Consider the following 23,329-nt stretch of genomic DNA (forward strand, 5'->3'; position numbering starts at 1 on the left):
TGCCCTGCCAGGCAGATTGAAAACAGCAAACAGGTTAACACTTAGAACTGAGATCCGCTCTTCCAGAGGAAGTTTTTTCCACTTTTTGCGCCTAGGAGGAAATAAAGTGATAACTGTTTGGCACTGCAGTCTACCTCGCTTCTTCCTCAGTGAGGGTGGGGAAAGTGGGAGCAAGGCAATGTAAACACCATCAGTCCTACTAGAGGTGGGAAGAGTTTCATACAGACATGGAGACAGTTTTATGATTTGTTGGTAACAGAGGTCTGGGTGCATGTCTCTGTCAGACACCTCCTTAGCACCACTGGCTTTGCAAGTTGTTTGCCTTGAATCTCACATCAGAAACCACCAACTCTATCCATTCCCATGACAAGGCTCCCATAAGCGGCATACAAAACATAAGTCCCAACAAAGATAATTGTTAAATAATTGATTGGATTCAACACAGGGAAGGCATATGAAAGCCAAAAGAAGCAACAGGTCACACAAAAATGGGATCACTGTACATTGAAACAGTTAGTCTTGTTTGTATGCATGATGTATTTCCTAAATGTATAAATGATACTTGCAGTAGATCAGAAAATCAAGATGTATTTCTAGGTGTGCCAAATTAAAGCTCTTATTATTTCTTTGCAATACAGCAAGAATGCAATGCTTGATCATTGAAAGTTGTAACCCATTAACCTACCATGTGGGCTGATTTTTTTGGTAAGTTAAGGCCCTTATTGTTCATTACACTTTGTATTCTGTGTCTGTGTGTCTGTGGGTGTGTGTATGTGTATACTGAATTCGGAAAGTATTCAGACCCCCTTCACTTTTTTCAATTTTGTTATGTTTCAGCCTGATACTACAATCGTTCAAGTTCATTTTTTTCCTCATTAATCTACACTCAGTACCTCATAATGACAAAATGAAAACATAATTTTAGAAATGTCTGTAAATTTATTAAAAAGGAAAAACTGAAATATCACATTGGCATAAGTATTCAGACCCTTTGCAACAACATATGAAATTTAGCTCAGGTGCCTCTTGATAGTTGCTGAGCTGTTTCTACACCTTGATTGGAGTCCACCTGTGGTAAATTAAATTGATTGGACCTGATTTGGAAAGGCACACACCTCTCTATAGAAGGCCTCATAGCTGACAATGCATACTGTATAAGAGCAAAAGCTATGAGGTCAAAGGAACCGCCTGCAGAGCTCAAAGACAGGATTATTGCAAGGCACAGATCTGGGGAAGGCTACAAAAAAATGTCTGCTGCACTGAAGGTTCCCAAGAGCACAGTGGCCTCCATAATTCTCAAATGGAAGAAGTTTGGCACAACCAGGACTCTTCCAAGAGCTGGTCGCCTGGCCAAACTGAGCAACTGGGGAGGAAGAGCCTTAGTAAGAGAGGTGACCAAGAACCTGATGGTCACTCTGACTGAGCTCCAGAGATCCTGTGTGGAGATGGGACAAAGTTCCAGAAGGACAACCATCACTGCAGCCTTCCACCGATCTGGGCTTTATGGCAGAGTGGCTAGACGGAAGCCTCTCCTCAGTGCAAAACGCATGAAAGCCCACTTGGAGTTTGTAAAAAAGCACCTGAAGGACTCTCAGACTGTGAGGAACAAGATTCTCTGGTCTGATGAAACCAAGATCGAACTGTTGGCCTCAATTCTAAATGTTATGTCTGGAGGAAACCAGGCACTGCTCATCACCTGCCCCATACCATCCCAATAGTGAAGTATGGTGGTGGCAGCATCATGCTGTGGAGGTGTTTTTCAGCAGCAAGGACTGGGAGACTGGTCAGGGTTGAGGGAAAGGTGAATGGAGCAAAGTACAGAGATATCCTCAATGAAAACCTGTTCCACAGCTCTCAGGACCTCAGACTGGACTGAAGGTTCGCCTTCCAACATGACAATGATCCTAAGCACGCAGCCAAGACAACACAGGAATGGCCTAGGGACAACTCTGTGAATGTCCTAGAGTGGCCCAGCCAGAGCCCTGACTTGAACCCTATTGAACATCTCTGGAAAGTCCTGACAGTGGCTGTCCACCGATGGTCCCCATCCAGCCTGATTGAACTTGAGAGGATTTGCAAAGAAGAATGGCAGAAAATCCTCCAATCCAGGTGTGCAAAACTTGTCACATACTGAAAAAGATTCAAGGCTGTAATTGCTGCCAAAGGTGCTTCAACAAAGTACTGAGTAAAGGATCTGAATACTTATGCCAATGTGATATTTCAGTTTTTCCTTTTTAATAAATTTATAGACATTTCTAAAATTCTGTTTTCACTTTGTCATTATGAGGTACTAAGTGTAGATTAATGAGAAAAAAATGAATTTGAATGATTGTAGTATCAGGCTGCAACATAACAAAATTGAAAAAAGTGAAGGGGGTCTGAATACTTTCCACATGCACTGTATATAATCTTCATATGGTTATTCTGCCCTTATTGTGCAATGGATTATTTGTGGCAGGGAGAAAAAGAAGAGTAGGAAAATGCAAGATAGTTATAAATGGAAGATGGTAATAGTAGATGCGTTCCTCCTAAAATTTTGTGAATCAGGCAAAGGAATTAAATAAACTCCTAATCTATAAATACCCTTTTGAATAAACTGACTCCAGGTACAGAAATTGATCTAACTCCTAACATTATTATTTGAGATATTGCATGTTCTAAATATCTCTCTATTTATTTACCCATTGATTTATTGGAAAACCTCTGGCTTTCAAGGAGCATGCAAAAAAAAGAAAAAAGAAAACAAGAACAGGTATTAAAACAGTAAGACTTTGAGTTGTGCACACCTAATTGCTGCAATTTATTAAGGAAACAAAACAGAGGAGATCTTTCCTGGCTTTAGCCATATCCAAGGGGATTAATTTGTCACTCTTCAAAAACAACTCATTGGAGGAATACCCTCTGATTCTTTATTCTCACATTAATTAGGAGTAATAAGAACACTAGATACACTTGGCTTTTAAAAATTGAGAGCAATAAATCTAAAATAATCTCAAGAGGGGAGAAAAACAATGAAGATATAAATGAAGTATTGTGTGTATACTGTACACACACACACACGTGTGTGTATACATTCACATATACATATGTATGTGTGGGTGTATGCACAAACGTGTGTGTGTGTATGACATCTGACCATGACAGTCTGAAGACAGAAGTATTAATTATAAAAGTTCTAATACCTGGAGACAGGCGAAAGTTCTTGATCGGTATTCTTCAGCCTAAGCCTTCTCTTTTCCAGTGTTCGTATTTGCCGGCAGTTCAGGGAGCTGTCATCCAGTACACCTGAAGAGAACCAGGTTGGGAAAGTTTATTCTAAGCAGAACAAGCCAAGTTTTAGTAGAATGGAGCTGAAGTTGTCACATGCTAAAGAGAAAAAATTGAAATCACAGTGTTAAAATAATATGAATCTTAATCCCACACAAAGAGGAATAACTGTATGATTGCCATGGCACCCATGTAGAATGCCACCACCTAACGAACAGTTTTCATCAGCCTCCACATGAGGGTGATAATTTATGAAACACACTTCAAATCAAGCCAAAGTGAGCCCAAATGCGACCTCAGGAAATGGTTGTTGTATCTTAATAATCTGTTGGGGTTAGGGGGGGATAAATGTAATAAATTCAGTTTATGCGGCCTCTGTCACTCATTCTCATGTGGTTCTTGGTCATTGTACTATTTTAAAATTGAGGGCTATTGCAGCTGAATGAATGCCTTGATCACAGGAAGCTGGCTTACACAAACTCAGACCATTATTCTATTTTGCTCAATATACTGTATTCTGGCAATTGCTTTCCAAGATTACAGGCAGAAGCCATTCCCATCACTAGCTGGAGATGCTGTGAGCTGAGTAATAGTCTTCTTCTTGTTGAGCATGTGCTTTGCTACACACTTACTGAGTCTTATCAGTGTTAGTTTCACTATTCATTGTTTTACATATCTATATAATAGTGGCCCCTGCAAAAGTTTCTCTTTGTTTCCTATTTCTGGGATCACTGTCTCTGCTTTCTGCTCTAAAGAGTTTCTTCTGAGAACAATATGGTTGTTCCCATAATTCCTATATTCTGTTACTGAAAGTCAACCTTTTCTCTTTCTCTGTTTCAGTGAATATTTTAGTGTATGTTCACTATGCTGGTCTATGATTGAAACAAAATTGATTGATTGTATGTTCACATATTCTATACTATGTCTTTGGAAATGGGAGAGCTAGTTCAAATGGGAAAACATGATTTTAAATCAGGGCATGACACTGACCACAAATTACATGGTTTGGCCCAGTCTGTGATTATGAGGTTACACTAGTGTGAAGAGATACTGCTGGATAAGAACTAAACAATCTGGAAGCAGATCTTAGACATTATTCTGCATGCCCCCATATCAGTTTATGAGCAGAGGAAATGGCTGGTCTGAGATGTATCTCTCAATGGTGCCATCTTGATAGTGACAGGAGAAAAGTTTGCATCTTATCGAAGTTGAGTTAGCTAATACAGGGAGCCCATATAAGCTTTACTGAGGCCTATAGGACTATCTTAGACATGGCTTCAATGAAGATTCGTGGTGTTTCCAGAACCTGGTAATTCACCTGCCTTTACTTCCGGTAGTCTTTGAGCCTTGATGTCCTGATTACTTCTAGCCTCTTAAACTGACTCCTTGTAATACTAATCTTACTGGGCAACTTTCAGCCATCCCTTTCTATGTAAAATGCATTGTTTTCTGTCTGTTATACATTCTTACTTTTCAGATCGTGATGATCCCAGAATATGCTAGAGCATTTAAGGTATCACAACAAGAAACAGATTGCAGAATGCCCATCTTGCATCACTGGTTGAGGAAGACATGATATTGGCATGATGAGAGCTCCCCCTTGTGTTTGAACATAAAATAAAATAGTTATACTGGAAACTTATAACTACACCCTGAGATTATACCCTGCAATTAGGGATGCATTGTGAATAACTTTCCATGATAAAGGATCCCAGACTTCATATCTTGTTGAAGGTAGGATTCTTAACTAGATTAAAGAAATACTCAGTGAAATTTAGGGACCAATGTTAGCTGAGATTAGCTGCTCTGGAAGCATCCACCTTAAGTGTTGGCTACCCAGTTCTGTGTTACCGCCATTTAAATTTTTGATGGCTGATTGAGCTTTGACAAAATACAGTCTGGAAGCTTACTTTTGCTTAAGTTTTATTTACTTTTATTTTATCAATCTCAAATTCCTCACCAATGTTCTTTTAAGGAGTTCACATATGCAAGTCCATCATTTGATAATTATACTAGGATTTGATGATTTACATTTATGAATGAAGGCGCCCCCCCCAAAACAAAAAAAAACGGTTATGTCATCTCAAATGCATTGCTGTTTAGTGGAGTCAATTTGCATATTCAGTTCTAGTAATAGGGCATACAATAATCAAATGTTGGAAAGCACTGTGACATACAAATCAATCCCCAGAGGCAGTTATAGGTACGTGAAGATGATGGATCTTAACTTGGAATTCACTGGTAGCAGTTCAGCTGGCATGACGTTTTATCTAGTTTGGGAACTGGATATTATAATTCTCCTAAGGCGTACTGATTTTTATACATTGGAATTTTTTTTTTATCATCAGATGTTTTCTGCAGGGTAGGGCAATGCTTCAGGATAGGGTAGGGTAGGGTAGGGTAGGCAGAATGATGAGTGCATCTAAAAGCATTGAATGTTCCCATAAGAAGTGAAAACGTCATCATAGACTATAGAATACCAAGGCCTCTTTCTGTATTATATCCAGCCATGAAGAAATTCAGTTGCCTCAGAATGTTTCCTTTATGACCTGCTTGCTAAAGATGATTTCCATACTTGTGGTTTTTTTGAAACCCCAAAAGAACCATCTTTAACTTTACTCTTCAGAATGTAAAGGGGAAAGGAGACTCAGTACTTTGAATATGATTTTTTTTTTTAACTTTCAAGGGTAGATGGAATTATGAAGCCTGGTGACATTAATTTGCCAAGTTGGCAGTGGTTGAAGAGAAGATCTCATTTGAATGGTTGAGTTTAAAAGACTTCCTTGTTTCTTTATTGATAAACAGCTCTTTATTTGAAGTTATGCCTGGCTTTTCTGAGAAATTTAAAATAAAATACAATTTCATTTATTCAATAATGAGATGAGGAGTTGGTGATTGAGAATCTAAAATGAGTTTCAGTATTAATTAAATTTGTATTGCTAAAAGAGATATCAAAAACTGTGCCACTGAATTTCAAAGGGAAACAGAACTGATCTGATTAACAAACTACTTAACGTGGAAACATACAGCTTTTATATGGGGAGAGAGGAAAGGACAGATATATTCATGGTTAAAAGAAGAAAAATCCCTTCAAATTAATAGTTTAGGAAAGTTTTTTCTTTCTTTCTTTCTATCATCTATCTATCTATCTATCTATCTATCTATCTATCTATCTATCTATCTATCTATCTACCTACCTACCTACCTACCTACCTACCTACCTATGAATGAATACTGAAATTCTTGATTTGATGATTACTGGATCTGATTGAAATATGTTGACTTTCTACTTTTTCCTTCCTTTCCTAATGAAGAACTGCATCCAATTTATATGTTATTCTGAGGTAACAATTTAAGCAAGAGAAAATTAGAAATTTGAAAAATAAAGGAATGTTCCAAAAAAAAAATGAAGTACTATCACTGAAATTTTTATTTATCTGGAAAGAAAGGGCTAAAACATTACCTCAGAATACAAGATTACAACTTCAGCAGGACATAATGTAAATCCATTCTAGTGGTGAAACATCAGAAGACATAATCCTTTTTCAAAGACCTTTTGTTATTTTAATGTCTGACAAATTATACTTTAAAAAAAGAGTGAGAGAAACAGAAAGAGAGAGAAGGAAAACACTTATATTTAAGAGGTTTCTTTTACTTCAGAAAAGGAATTTTCCTGTTTATAAAGTTTTAATTCTCCTCAGCCAATGGTATCTACTAGGCTGGGTATGTATTAACATAAAAGTGGAGTTATTTACTTTCAATAGGATTCAGCACAAAGTTACCACCAAAGATTTTTTTGCATCAAGTTGTTATGGCAACTCCACTTCTAAAAAGCACTTAAAATTTAGCAAAGGCTTTTGTTTTGGCCAAGATAATTGATGGCTGGTCCTTCAGACTTAAGTCGCTTCTGTAAAAACTGTATCTATATACATTGTTCATATCTGCATGTGAGAGAAAAAGTCATTAAAGTACACTTTGCATTTTATTTTTATTAGAAATAATACAATGGAGTTAATTTATATGAGCTACTCTTCCATCGCCTTGAAATAACTGTAAACTTCATTTGTTTATTTTTTGAAATAAAATTTAATAAAATAAATACATTTATACAATAAAAGTTGAAGGGATTTGATCTAAGTGGACCTAACGCAAGCAAAATGGGGTAGGCTTGAAAATGCTTATTAATGTATTAATAACATTTGTAAGCCACTCACTCAAAGCAACTCTGGGCATTACATTACAGTACATTACAGATTAAAAATGTTAAAAAGTCAAACAAAATCAGAACAAGGAAAGGAAAGGAAAGGAAAGGAAAGGAAAGGAAAGGAAAGGAAAGGAAAGGAAAGGAAAGGAAAGGAAAGGAAAGGAAAGGAAAGGAAAGGAAAGGAAAGGAAAAAGAAAAGTTGGACAAACGGGGACAGCAAAAAACCATAACAATAAAACTAATATCCAATAAGCCCACACCGTCTATTAACCCAATGCCTGGGAAGGCCAAAAGTCATCAACCAAAGTGATCGAATACAGCCACAGGGCAAACAAGAGTTCATCCAGCTGCAACAAAAGAGGGTGAAAAGCAAGGCCAGTTAAAAATGGGTTTCAAACCAGTAATATTTGATTTCCAAGAATGTGCTACTGCAACAGCAGTATAAGGGGGAAGTCTAAAAGGTCCTAGAGCTAATGATATGCAGTGGCTTGGTTGAAGGCCCATCCCTTCCTCTGCAAAGTAGCCAATGAACTAATGAGGTTAGTTCTAGCCCAAACGGACAGGAGAAATCAAAATGACAGAACTAGGAAAAGTATATTTTGTAAGATGAACAGAGAAACATGCTGTGAGGTTGCTTTGGGAAGTTAATGGTATCCATTTCTGCCTCCATAAACAGTTGCCTACCCATTCTGGTGATGGGGCAACAGAACAATGCAAATAAGCCCTAAATTAAATTATTAAACGCACAGGTTGGTACAGGATGGCCTGAAATGGAGATTGTGCACTTTCCACTAGCAGCTCAATCTTCCAAAATGTCTATGAAAGTTGCTAAATTCTATTCAATTGTTAAAAAGTTCTGGGTTGGAAATGCATTTAGGCTTGGATGGTGTGGTTAGCTAAATTAAGTGCAGAAGGCTGATATTTTTTAATATCTGCAGGTATCTTCCTACTGTGTTAATTTCTCATCCTATTTTTTTTGTTGCATTTGTGTTTTGCTTTGAGTCTTCAACTATAAACTTAATAAATCAGTAATAATAAACCTCAATGGAGTAGCATCATGTTGGTAGAAAGCATCACATAGATTTTGTTGAAGGGACCAATTGAATGAAGTCACTGGAACTGTACAGTGGTACCTCGGGTCACGAACTTAATTCGTTCCGCGACTCTGGTCGTGACCCGAATTGGTTGTGACCCGAATCAAATTTTCCCATAAGATTCAATGTAAATATGGTTAATCTGTTCTGACCACTATGAATTTGGTCACCAACCGATTTTGGTCGCGACCTGAATCAAATTTTCCCATAAGGTTCAATGTAAATACGGTTAATCCGTTCTGAACCATATGTATTTTTTTTAAACCACAAAAATATGACACAAAGTACAGTACAGTACAGTATGAAGAGAGAGAACGCTAACCTTGCTTGAGGCGTGGAGGACAGGAAGGTGGGTGGGGAGGCGGTTATTGTTTGGAGGGAGAGTCCCCCTCCCTACAGGAAGCCACGACCATGTGTGTCAGCAGGGAAAATGGCCGTGAATCCTGTTCGTCACCTGATGCGGAGTTCGCGAACGGAAGCAAAATTTTGCGAATGGTGCTGTTCGTGACCCGAATTGGTCATGAACAGAAGCGTTCGTGACCCGAGGTACCACTGTACTGCCTTCATTCTCATCAGGGTTTGGTTTACGGCTTAGAGCAGGAATGCACAACTTTTGCCAGCTTGAAGGTCATATCAGGTTTTGCACAGAAGGTCAAAGGTCACACTCTAAAACACTTGCAGCAAAATAAGCAAACATAGCTAACAACTATTGTATACTTCTCTCAAAATACTTTTCATGGCAAAAATAATAGGCACAGTAATTTGTGTTTACTTCAACCTGTGGCCAAAAAACAAATTGATAACCATCCACCGAAGGTAATGGCAATTTTTGGACATGGAATATTAATTGTGCAGGATGATATGATTCATTTTGACAAGGTGCAGCATTAGGCAAGCCTCCTTGTAAACTCCTTTGCGTAGCTTCTGAAGTCACTTTTGCCTTTTGGAAGTGCTGGAGGAAGCCTCAGAGCATAGTGAAGTCAAACAACATGGCTACCTTGCTTCAAAGGGGTTCTCTCTTGAAACAACACTGAAATGAAATATCCCTTCAGACCTTGTCACAGCCTTAGTACTTTGTTATTTGGACCCAACAGACTTGTTCAAGCAATAAGACATTTTATTATTTAAAATAATTTCCCAGTAGTTCATTTCCCAATAGTTTCATATTCTATGTGTGTATTTGTACCTACCGTAGTTCTAGCACCCATCCGCTGAAAAGGCATTGCAGAACCAGGTATCCCAGCACTGTGCCTCTCTCATTGCATTCAGCCTCACTGATGGTGCTACCCCAGTATCCAATTCCTTGATCGATGGCAGTGCCACACCCCCACATCCCACTTTTACATAGTGGGGCCACATGCTTTGAAACACTTCACTGGATCTAAGGCATGAAAACATTATCCACATAATGTGCACAGCAGGCTTCATTTTGGACTGTTATTTTCAGTGGTCTAGGGGATGGAGGTAATTTCCCTGGTACTCAGCTTAAACATGCCCATGTAGTAAAATAAATAGAAACATTATGTTGAAAGCACCTGTATTTCTCTCATGTAAGTTAATGCCTAATACTAAGCAGTCAAAGATCTAGAAGACACTTCAGAATTGTCTACCTGTTTCCCCTTGTGGCAGATAGTGGATAACTGTTAATAGATTTGCTTATAAAGTTTATTTTAAAAGATATTTAACAGTATTATTTTTCATGGAGGGGTGAACATTGTTAAGCTCCTTAAATCTTTATCAGATAGGTTCCTTAGGATGCTAAAATGCATCCTAACTTAGAAATCAGTTTGTAATGGTATTACATACACAGTGCTATTCTAATTCTGCAAGAGTTGGGGATGTGTGTGTGTGTGTGTATGTATATGTGTATGTGTGTGCAGATGATTGATATAAATAGACAGACTTAGATTCCTTCAAGCATATTTGTAACACTTAGTATACCCTAACTATTGTGTAATCCACACAACAGTGCATAGTTATATTTACTATCTTCATAGGTGGATTTGACAAATTTGACTAAGTCTCTATGTTCTGCTAACAAAGTCTTGTGACTTCTGGATGTAAAACATAACTTTAATCCTTTTTATTTTTAAGCCAAATTTATTTCTTGTGACTATGGATGTTACCTTACTGCTAATACAATTCTCTTGCTTTCAGCTGTTTCTTTCAAATTTCCCTTTGATCTTACTGTTACAAATTGCCTATAAAATGTACTCCTTGAATGACATTTCTGTACTCTTCAATCAGAGATCAATAGACCAAATATATATGCTTCTTGTAATCTAAAAAGTTCTAAAAAGAGTCAGGAAAATTTTTCAATGTAGAATTATTTGAAAATGCTCTTTCTTCAAACAATGGATGGATGGATAGATTTTTGAAATCATACATCTTGGATGAAAGAAACAAAGAACAACTACAGAAATATTTAAACATTCTTAAATGATTATTTGTTATGTTTTAAGTGATTGTACTTCACATGGAGGTAAACAACAAAAGTCTTCAATGTGAGCCAAACTTAATATAACTGTATGTGAAGCAAATATCCATATATTAAAGATTTTAAAAATCATATATTCTTAAACTTGAGCAAAAAAAAAAAAAAAAAAAATCTGAAGGACAACTAGTTCAACAGCTGAACGACTCTTTCTACAAATACCACCAGCAAAAATCATAGACCAAAAAAATTGGATCTTTTAGATCAGACCAAGGATTAATTTTATTCTGTATCCAGTTTGGCAGAGTGTCTCATTGGATGCTCTGAAAACTCCACAAGGGCATGAAAGCAATTGTCTTTTTGTATTATATGCTTTGAGTATCTGTTCTGATACTGGAGATTGCCTAACAAGTAGCCATGATGGACAAAGAACGATGATGAACAATGTTACATAGTATATTGAATGTCTGAGTTGCCTACAGATGTAATGCCACTCTTGCTGAAATCTGTAAGACACCAGGGCTATGATCTAAAGCTCTTTCTCCCCTTCCCAGCCTATAACAGTGGAGCTGTTCTTAGAGCAGATGTTTCACCTGGGGAAACTGTGCAGAGCTCATGAACATATGCATTTCCCCACTAGACTGCAATTTAGCTAGCTCAAGTGGAGAAAATAAATAATATGCTGCCACTAGAAGAGAGAACACAAACACACTCTTTAGTCAATATTTAGAGATGAGCAAAAAAAGAAAAAAAACAAACCATCCAAACCCTAACAACTTGTCCATAAAGGGAATGTATGGCATTTTGAAAGTACATGGATTTAGATTACATGCAGTCATGTATTTTTTGCAGTTATTAATGAATTACATTCTTAAATGATGAATTACAAGAGAACCAGGATATTTACATTGTCAAAGCACTACTTAGAGTCTTAAGGATATTTTTATAATTTATGTCCAACTGCAGAAGGACTTTGTCGTAGATATATACCACCTTTGTCTATTCACTATTTAGTTTTATGGAATCATATTCATGAAAGCTGCAGTGGAGCCTTTAATACTGGACATGACACCAATGACTACTTGAAAGTGCATCATCTTTTCTCATAGCAAGAACTTCATGGTACAGGGCAAATTTTGATCCATAAATCAGGAAATAAAGGAGCAGATACTATTTGATTAGTTACTCTAATGCCCGTTTTTCTCCTCTCACATTTTTTTGAATATCTTTTATACTGTATCTATCAGAATATGAATGTGCAGGCAAAGTCTGTCATTTTTAATCTTTGTGCAGAACTAAGGAAGTATTGCCTTTGTATGTGTGTGTATAATTTGCTGATGTGCTGATATTCTATTATTTTAAAAATCTTACTAGCATGAGGTTTTAAAGCAGTTTTAACACCTGCCACAGATGTCATCAAGTTTTGTTATACAGTTCTGGGTTCAAAATTAGATTGGAGTTGACATCCTAACTGCTGTCATTCACTGACAGAAACAGATGATAAAGGACATTACTGCTGAAAACATACTGTAAAGGGGATTTATTCTTCCCTATTGATCAGAGACAGCATTTCTAAACCCAAATTTTAGATTGCAATAGAAGACTTGGTATCCACTGGAATTAAAGATCTACGATCCACTTACATGGATTCCTAGTGATAGGAAAGGCTTCAACATAGCAGTACACAACTGGTCAGGATTAATCATATGAGTCATCTTTTTCATTGGATTGTTTCTCTGCTCACAAGACAAAAATTGTGAAAAAGATACATACCTTTCCACATGATTTTGGCATCCAAATTCATAGCACAGTTTAGGAGGACCGTAACACAGAACAATGTCTGCTCAGCAACTTAACAATATGTGTTGAAAAATGATGTCTTCCCATGATAAAGATATAGACAAGACACTGGCAGACAAAATAATTATTTTAAGGTATTGAAGAAATGAAATGGGTTTTAATCTTATGAACAGGAAATTATTATCACTTCTGGCTACAGTTTTAATGAACTGTTTGATAGAATCAATGGAAAGCAAATGAGGGGAAAGTTTTTATTTTGACATGGCTTGCAATAAATGTAAGTGATGTGCAGAAATACATTTGACTACTCAAATTTAAAATGTTTGCTGTAAGTGCCCCTTTTATTGTTGAGATACTGGCTATAGTTGAATTAAGGCTTCAGAAATTACTTCTTATAATCACATAAAGTGTTAGAAAGTGTCACTGAGAAGAGAAAACCTGCAATTCTGAATGCTGTTTTGCCAGTTTAACCACACCAGGAAAGAAAAAATTGTCTGGAATGCTGAAGCCCTGTGATTCACACCAGTAATTTATGATTTCTCAATAAAATGTTCCATTACCTGTTAAGGAGACTAAAGTCAAGTCAGATCATCCCAATTTTTTTTGTATAGCTCCAGTTATTAAAATATTAGATATTCAGACAAAAGGAAACAGATGTGAATTAGAAAAACAGTAATATAAATATTGTAGTTCATGCCAACAATACCACTTTTACAATTTAATCCACACACCTTCGTAATCCTAGCAGCCACACTTGGTAAGGTGGCCACTCTAGCATCCAATGGGTCCTAAAAACTCCTGTGATTCTTTATACACATATCAAATATATATATATATGTCATTAATCTACTTATAACGTGGAATATTATTGAGTAATTCCAAAGCACAAAGATAGATAGATAGATAGATAGATAGATAGATAGATAGATAGATAGATAGATAGGAAAAATTCTTATTTTAAACTAAAGGAATAAATTTTCAGTAGATAATTCATATGCCGTAGGAATTATTTCAAAAGAAATAAAAAATATTAATGAAAAGTACTACATCAGAGGAGCAGATTTGGCTGTGGCTGCTACAGACAAACAAAAAGTGTTACAAATTAATGTAAGAGAAGGAAACAATATTAAATATGACTAAAGAATGTTACTGATTTAATTAAAATTAAATTTAAATGAATGTGAAATCATATCACATTTCGTTTTTGTCATCACATTGTTTTTTGAAATGTAGCTTCCAGCATGGCAAAGGCAAATTGCGTACTCATACTAAATGCTTGACTTGATGGTAATTTTTGCTTGCTTGCTCCACCAATATGCGCCAATAATTCATCAGACTGTGAATTTAAACTAACAAACTATTAATTTAAATTCCCCTATGTACGATATGAGGAATCTAGAATTATCCATGAATGATCATTTCAGATATATCATCTATAATATTTGTAACTCATACTATAAATCAGCTGATGCAGTGTTGGAAGGGATTTCCCCATATAACATGGAGAATAGTTTTGATCTTTGACAAATTACACCTGCTCAGAATATGAGTATCGTTTGACAGGAAGGTAAAAACTTCTTTTTTGTAGAATTATAGTCACATTTCCTCATTTCTTTCTATAAATATCAATAATTGTTTTATCATCTTTAAGTATAAAACATATTATTCATGCTTGTTAGTTTCTGGGGGTGACAAAAATTAATGGCCATTTAGGTAGGTAGGTACAGTAAAATGAACTTGCCATAAAGTAGCTACATCATGCCTACTGTGAAATAACAGAACATTTATTTAGCTGAAATGTCTATTAGTAATATATATAGTCTTTAAAACCCATTAGGCAAACTTCTTACAGCAAGATAGAAACTAGACCAGGCAGACATATATTTTTCCACTGCATTAATGGATCTCTTAAATGTTACTAGAAGAATACCCTACATAAACTTTATGTCAAAAAATATTCTTGAAATGCTCTTACTTCATATAGAACTAATTGGTCTGAATATTCCATTAATTATGTTATAATGGTCTCAATCAGTGAGTACCTATTACTTCAATCAGTATGGCAATTATAGGATTACATATCCCATAAACTTTTCAAATGTTTAGCTTGTACTTTTGGTTTCTTTTTTAAAAAACTGCTTTCTGCCATGAATACTTGCTAGAGTAGCAAGATGAGGCTTAAACTGACTAAATAAATTCCATCATTAAATTGAATAATATTTATCTACAACTTGTCATATCTTTCTTTTTGAAGAAGAAAACAAGGTAACTCATTTGGGAAAGCAAGGAAAAATAATAATCTTTTCCCCCAGACATACATTTTCCTTAGGCTATATTTATTAAAATTATATTGTCAGCTAAGAACTAATGAAAATATTTCCGCTAATGTTTCAGGGAAACTGAAACTTCCCCACTGCACATTTGCTTTGTTTGTTCGTTCATTCTGTCATTTCACTTTCCTATTGGCAATGGCAAATCCACTCAAAGCTGTTGAGATTTATATATACAAGGTTCCAAAGAGAACAAAAAGCATTGTCCTCATTTTGATTTAGCTTCCAACATTATACATCATCATCCTGTAGACAAATCAGAATAACAGGAATGCTTTCTGCACTTATTCTGATGTTCTGCTGAATAAAACAAATTACACCAATAAAGTTATTTTTAAAATGGCAATAGCATTTATGTACAAGACTACAGCCATCTTGTTCTTCAGTCATGCTCATGTGGCTGAACTGCCCATTCCTTAAAGAGACATTAAGCACTAGTTTAGGCAGGATATATTCACATTCCCACTAGTATTTATCACAGAACTCCCTCCCCTTGTTCAACTTCTCAGTATATTAAAGTACAATGCAGCACAATATGTATTACATAGTTAGTATCTAACAATAGCAAAAAAATAATAATAAGCACATGAAAGCTTGTCCAAATATAAAGATAAGCAATGAACATATGTGGCCACTTCCTGTTCCAAATTCATGGCAACAAAAACGTACAATGGCAACTCTATTTTGTTGGCTCTTGAAGAATGTATAAACTTAAATTTTGATATTGCTGAGAAAACTCTTCTAGTTGAAATCCTAAAATGTTATTTATGGAAAGAATCTAGGCTAGAAGATGAAATCTGTCATGTATGTTTAAAAGTTGTTGTTATATTAAAAACTACTTTGATAAGGAATTAAATTCAAATGGGTCTTTAGTAGATCCATTTTCTTTGAATGTCTAACTATAACAACATTATACATACTTGTAATGACACTGAAGTTGGAAAATAGTTGCTTTCGCTCTTTTCTTCACAAAAAAGCCCTCTTCTAATGATATCTGAACATAAGTCTTTAGAGATTTATGATTCTATGTAGTAAACCTGCTTGGTCAGTAATTTATAGACTTTGCTGTGTATTTAACTGTCAATATAACTGATTACAGTTAATTCTACATTACTCTATAGCAAACTCATCTTTGTGAAATATTATGTTTCGTGGGAAGGATGTGGAGGAAATCACAGATCCTCAGGCTACAAACAAGAAAAAAAAATCCATATTTGGATGGAAAACTAAGGACTTGCCATAAACCTTGAAATCACCATTTCTTGGTATAATGTTTTAACTCAAGTTGTCAAAAACAAGTAGGCATTGTTAGATGAATATTCATTGTACTTGAAATATGTGGTCTTCCTTAATAAGAACCAGGAAGCCTGCCTTCTCAGTGGCGGCCCCTGCCTTTTCAATCGATCTCCTGCCTAATAAATGGTTGACCCTTTATAAGGCAATTAAGATCTGGCTGTTTGCGGATAATGGATAAGCTGTGCTCCCATTTGGTAGGAAACAACAGATTTCAGTTCTGGTAGCCCTTTAAGGATGTTATTTTGTTTTAGTGGCATGTACTGTTTTTCTTCTGCATTTTTGTTTAATGATTTTTATATACCAACCAGAGTCACCATGTGTGAGTTGGGTGGCTACATAAATGTTCTAAAGTAACGTAGGTGAAATATATTGCAGAAATTACTGGAAAATTTACTTGATGTTTTCAGAAATATAAACATTTATATTCTTATATAAATAATATTTAATATTTATATTAAATATTACTTTAATAGTATTTAAAGAGACAGGAATTTCAAACAATGTATTGTGTTTAAGATAATTTATTAGTATTAAAAACAATTGAATAAAGCTGGCATATTTTTAATTTTAATAATTTTTGATAAAATATTTTACAACTTGAAGACTTGTGTAATGAATAAGATAGAAACATTTAAAAGGTTGAAGGCTGAATACCTGAAATATAGTAACATATGGAAGAGAAACTAATTATTCTATGACTCATCCAGCAGCAGAAATAATGCAAAATAAAAACAAATAAAAGTGTAATTTATGCATCATCTACATTAACAAACCTTTTTCTCCACTTTACAATTTTTCAGCCTTTCTAGGCAGAACTAACTACATGTATCCCATGTTGCTTTTTGTTTCCCATCTTTTCTTGGCTTCAAAACTGAAAAGAAATACAAGCATATGTCAGTCTCTACTGAAATACACTTTAGGAAGTTTCAATCAAATTTCATTCAGCAGCAATGTCTGAACTGGAACTAGGGTTTTAATACTCCAGCAATTAAAAATGGAGAGTATAAACATTCAAATAATGTGTCAGATGTACTAAAGACCCTACATAAAATAGATGCACTACTCAAAGAAAAAGCCAAGGTTAAATTAAATATGGATCAGTTGTGTTAATTTGAAGGAGAAAAATATTTAATTCAGGATATCTACTAGTTGCAAAGACAGAAGCCAATGACTTACCCCCATGCAAGTTTTTTGTTCTTTTGGGCCTCTTGAGTAGCCTCTGCATCTTGCTTTGTTTTCACAAAATTTCGGCAAGCGACAGCTTTGGCAATTTTCACACCAAGCTAAGGAAAAAAGAATATAAATAAGAGTCCATAGAAGTTAGAGAAACTAAAAGCAGTTTTCTTTAAGATATTTGGGGAATGTTTACATGAATCAAATTTGTCCTGTATCTACCATAGGAAATGTCTGTGTATATTCAGTGGATGGTGTAGTCAGCTCTGACTTTGGGAAGCAAATCTGTATTATTTGTCTAGAAAACAACATAAAAACATAAAAGTGGAGCGAGCAATACTCATGGTGAGCTAATATTAGCTGCCTGAAATAACTTAATAACCTATTTTTAGATTTCTCACAATATGAAAATAAGGCAAAGGTGACCTTGTAATACTAATTTATCTGTTAAAATCAAAATGGCCCTAGAGTTTTGCTTATACATATAATGTTTAAGAACTGGACAGCAATGGCTCCATTGCTGGAATTCTCTGACTTTCTTAACCTGGATATTATAAAGGAAGAGTTTTGGAAGACACCAAAAGATTGAAATATGAAAAATGGGTGAAGAAAAGAATATAGGCAAGCAAGAAAGTACAGGAAGTTATCATCAAATTATATTTTTAATCAGTCATAAAATAAATAAAGACAAGCATATGAGTTTTATTTTTGGTTCATATTTTGTATAGGAGTTGCATAGTTGTTTTTGGGTGGCCCTGTCCAATTTAAAACATTCATACTTTAGACATTTTACAGTATATTATATACAGAAAAAAGGGCTGTTTTATTACATATACTGAAATGTAGTTGTTTCAAACAGAGATATGGGAGTGGAGAGATGGGAGAAGGCATATAAGTAGGAAAAAGCCAAAACTGAGGTGACAGAGTGTGCCTATGATGATAAAGATTATACAGTAAGCAGTAAAAGATGAAAGAGGAGGGATAGCCCCTCACATAGCTGTTATAATGTTGGGGAGTACTGGTGGATTAATTGGATATATCACATCAGGAGCCACAGAGACCATCAGCATAGGAACAATTCATTTTGGTGGTGTTGGTTCCTGATTGGTCTTTTGTTCATGCCAGCTTCTGATTAGTCATTTTTGGAGTAGTGATTCCTGACTGGTTTTTTGTTCATGCTGGGTTCTGGTTGGTTAATCTGAGCAGGTGAGTCCTGATTGGGTCCTAGGCAATTTTTTGATTTGCCCATTTTTGAGAACTGATTCCTGGTTGGTCCTGACTTGGGCAGGCAAGTGATGGTCATTTCCTTGATTGAAGCCATGGCAGACTATTTCTGTTTGCTGGCTGTGGACTTTGTGATCTTAGTATGGCACAGGGAAGGACTAATCAGAAACCAACACCACCAAAATGATGAATCAGGATTGGAACAAAGAGCCAATCAGAGACCAGCCCTCACCAACCTGTACCAATAGGAAACCAGCCTGGCTAAATCAAGTCAGGTCACCTAGCTATAAAGACAGGGACCAGTTAGTCCCTGCTCAGTTGCCAATGGTCTGCATAGCAGACTACCTTGCTTCTGAAGATGCCAGTTGCCAGTGAAATGTCAAGAAATTTGCTCTCTAGACCACTGTCACTAAACCCTGAAGCCCAACATTTCCCAACAGATACTGGCTGTAAAAATTGCTGTTTAATAATTTTTTTGAGGACCTTGCCCAGCATAGAGATCAAGCTGACAGCTGTCTGATTTCCCAGATCCTTCTCCTCCTCTTTCAATGAAGAACTTAAGGAAGGATATACAAAGCCATTAGAAAAGAGGTACATACATGCAGGGAACATGTATGATGGGTTAGGAGAAAAGGGGAAAACATTCTTTAGTGCATGTAAGCATAGATATGCATATGTGTTTGTATATACACATATACATAGACACATACACATGCAGACAAGCAATCTTTTCTTCCTCAAGAATGATCCTGGCTATCATGTATTTTAAAATCAGAAGACAAGTTTTTTTATATCAAGCCTGTGCTTGGAAAAATGCTTTGATCATCGAAGTAATCACATTCTTCCAAAGATTTGGTGCAGCCACCCTGTGGGATTTCCTCATCTATGCAATGTGTCCTTCTACAAAAGACATTTCTGCCAGGACTGTTGCTTCACTGCACAGCAAATCCTAGTGGAAATGTCTTATTTAATTAGCAGTATGCATAGAGAAACTTGGAAGCAACCATGCCAAAAGTTTGGGAGGAAATGACCGTATCATCACTTTGCTTATGTTACCATGATTGATGCCTCCCAATGAAGGATTCACACAGTCCTCCTGTATATTTCTTATCATGACATAAAAAGCAGTGCTTTTATCTTGGAACTTCACTAACTCCATAAACCCCATTAATTCAATTTTTCATAATTAATACTGCGCAGTAAGTACTATATAGCTCCTTGTAGACTTGCAGTTTGTATGAATACCTCAAACATAACACTTATTATGAAAGGAATGAATGGTGAACTTTAATGGAAAGAATTGAGACTGTCACTTGCCAACACTAGAGGGCTACATCAGCTGAGCAATTTCAGTTCAGTGGGAAATGTTAAAATTAACTTTTGTATCATTAACCTAGATCATTAACATCATTCTAGATCAGGGAAACTGATATTCGTTTGTTTGCTTGTTTTCACAGCAACTCTAACATAAGTACCATGGAATCTAAGGACAACAAAATGTCATGTATGCCCTTTTTCTTAAGACTTGAGAACAATACAACTATTTTCAGAACATAAATTCTTTGTATAGAAATTTTTATGGGGTTTTTCAATTCCAAGAATATCTTTACAGAAAATGCAACTACCAATTAATGAAGGAGGATTCGGTTTTCCAAATCTGGAGCTATATCATCAAGCTTACCTATTGTCAAGTATTAGATACTGGAAGCCAACAACTGATGTTAATTTTCTAATTTGGGCAACATTGGAATGTACTGTACATACATAGCACCTTTGGTTGGATGGGCAGTATTAGGATCTAAATACAACAGAACTGTAATATGTTTGGAAACAATTGTGTCACTTAGAAAGCTTTGGAATGTAACATCCAATAAAAAAAGATTTGTTTCTTTTTCCCATGCTAAATTGACTCTATGGGGAAACGCAACATTAAAAATTGGGAAAAAGATGGTGATATGGAAAAGTTGAATGGAAGCAGAGATACTGACTCTGGACCAATAGACAGATGGATGAAGATACATTTTTAACATATGCTGTGTTAAGAGATAAATATCAGCTATCAGATGTATCCCAATGGCAATATCTACAGCTACAACATTTGTTAACAACATTGTTTGGACCAGCAGCATTTTCAGCTTCCGAGACACCTGAGGTACTAGAACAATTTGTTAAGTCCTTTATAACTAAAAAACCTACTATTAGCTTTTATAGATATTTGTTATCAATAAATCAGTTTGATATGCAGATGTTACGGGATGAGTGGAATAAAGAATTAGAGGTTTCTATATTGCCTAGACAATGGGAGCGTGTCAATGGACCTTAAACCACAACTTATACAAGAAAAATTAATATTTAGAATTAATGGACTCCACTACATTTGTATAGAAAAGGATTGTCAAAAACAGCATTTTGTTGGAGATGTAATAAGGACAATGCCTCTTTAAAGCCTATGTTTTTACAATGTCCTATATGTACTAAGTTTTGGAAGAAAGTAGTAGACTACATAAATATGATTGTGTAACAAAAGCTAAAATTTTCAGTATACCTGCTACATGGAATTTGACATCTGGACAACGTAAATGGATTTTCCGTGCCCTTACTATGGCCAAAAGGCTGATATTGCAGCATTGGAAAGATAAATGTATGCCCCATTCACCCAATGGATTGAAGACCTGATTGCACTTGCCACTTACGAGCAGATTGCCTATAGATGTAGACTTTGTACGGACAAGTATAATGAAGTACGGGACTCATTTATACAAAACACAGTAGATTAAAAAAAAAAATAGTCACATAAATGTATTGGAAATATATTTGCAACTGAATAATATTTGCATTAGATAAATATAGATTTGTACCTATTTACCGTTATAATAGTATACTATGCTAAGTTTTTATTTCTTTTGTTGTATTTTTGTCACTTTTTTGTAATAGCACTTTTTAATGTTTTTTTATTTGATAGTGTATTATTTTTGTGTTTGTTATTAATAACAATTAACATAACACAATGATTAATAACATTAATTAAAATTAATTTCATTAATTAAAAAGCAATATAAAAAGGACTTGAGAACAATATAGATGTAGTGAAGTGCTGTTCAAATAGTTTTCTTCAAATATTAGATAGAGTAACATGGATTTGAATATGTGAAGCTTTGATGAGTATAATGGCACACACTGATGAATTAATTAATTGCATGCATCATATTCTCTAATTACAAATAGGTAAAATCTTCAAAATTGGCTTATCAAGTAAGTCTCCCAGCAATTGGATGAAAAATATTACATTTCATTTGTTATTCAATAGTTAAATTATTTTGCAGCTTACTGTGCACTTCCATTTTTGTTAGATAAAATATTTGTTACAGTGTCAGTAAGGAATTCTTCATGGGCAACAAAATGGGAGGGGAAGATATATACACAAACTGCATAATCAAGTGAATAAATGGAGTATGGTAAAGCAACTAGTCCAAGGAATCAACTACATTTTAATAATGACTCAGACAATTGGTGACATGAGCGTAACATTTGTTGATACAGGATAGTACAACCTTATATTCTAAAAGAATTATATCCACTGAGTTTTATGAGACTTATTCTGAGATAAAAGGAACACTATACTAGCCTAAATTATATACCCAGAAATGGTATGAACTATGAGCCCATCTAAAAAGGACATATTTATATTATTACTTATATACGCTATGTATTATATTTTGAAATTCCAAGGCATATTCCCATATTTCTGCCATTATAATGTCCACAAAGTATAATATCTAATAGAGCCTAACTCTGACCTAGACCTAAGCATTTATGTCTAGGCCCTACAGGTAAAGCTCATCTGCCTTTCATTATCAGCAATAGGGCTTATATAAATGCTTTGCACTGCTGTCTTTTGTTTAAGTTTCTGACAAATACAATAACTCACTCTAATTTGTCAAAGCATGGGTTTAAAAAGGCTTAAAATGGTATATGCTGTTGTAGAAGGAAAAATATTTTATGATATTCCTATTACAGTAAAAAGACATTATAGAATATGGGATGTAACTTTTAAAAGACAAATGCAAATAAATTGCAGAGAAAGTAGAAAGAATAAATCAGTATGACCATGTCTTACTCAAATGAACATTTTATGCTCTCATATACACTCTTGTATATAGCTTCACTTCCCATCTTAACAGAGACCCCCAAAATCTTGGTCAATAGGTTTTACATTAAAAAAAAAAAGGTCATCAGATAATGTAGCATGCTGCAATGCTATAAGAAGCAATAAAACATGAATAAAAATACATACAACACTTTCTTATGTAGTCAAAGTATCAGCATTTTCCATATAGAACATCCAATATTTTGCTGCATTTTAATTAAGGTGTCTAAACATTATCACAAAGAACTGCAAATTGGTCAGAGCACGCAGTAAAGAAAATTAAGCTCTAAAGGCTTTTTATCACCACATTTCAGGAACCAAGGGTGTAAAATGTTCTAATTTGGGATATATTAAAAGCCA

The 23,329-nt window shown here is 35.2% G+C and overlaps 1 protein-coding gene across 4 annotated transcripts in view; it reads right to left on the reverse strand.

The window, feature by feature from the left end:
• Positions 1-16,936: 16,936 nt before the first annotated feature.
• The window catches only part of FAM204A (family with sequence similarity 204 member A), a 29,311-nt gene continuing 22,918 nt past the window's right edge, over positions 16,937-23,329 (reverse strand). For all 4 annotated transcript variants that reach the window (XM_015887856.3, XM_007426940.4, XM_025165884.2 and 1 more), the window contains 2 exons: positions 17,602-17,708; positions 16,937-17,296 (listed from right to left, as the gene is read on the reverse strand). In XM_015887856.3, coding sequence (XP_015743342.1) covers positions 17,245-17,296; positions 17,602-17,708 — 159 coding nt within the window. In that variant the 3' untranslated portion in view covers positions 16,937-17,244. The remainder of the gene's footprint in view (positions 17,297-17,601; positions 17,709-23,329) is intronic.

The sequence above is a fragment of the Python bivittatus genome, unplaced genomic scaffold (genome assembly GCF_059951505.1).
Source record: "Python bivittatus isolate LINGU-HERP-01145 unplaced genomic scaffold, Pbiv_v1 ctg000980_np1212, whole genome shotgun sequence".
Taxonomy (NCBI): Eukaryota; Metazoa; Chordata; class Lepidosauria; order Squamata; family Pythonidae; genus Python; species Python bivittatus.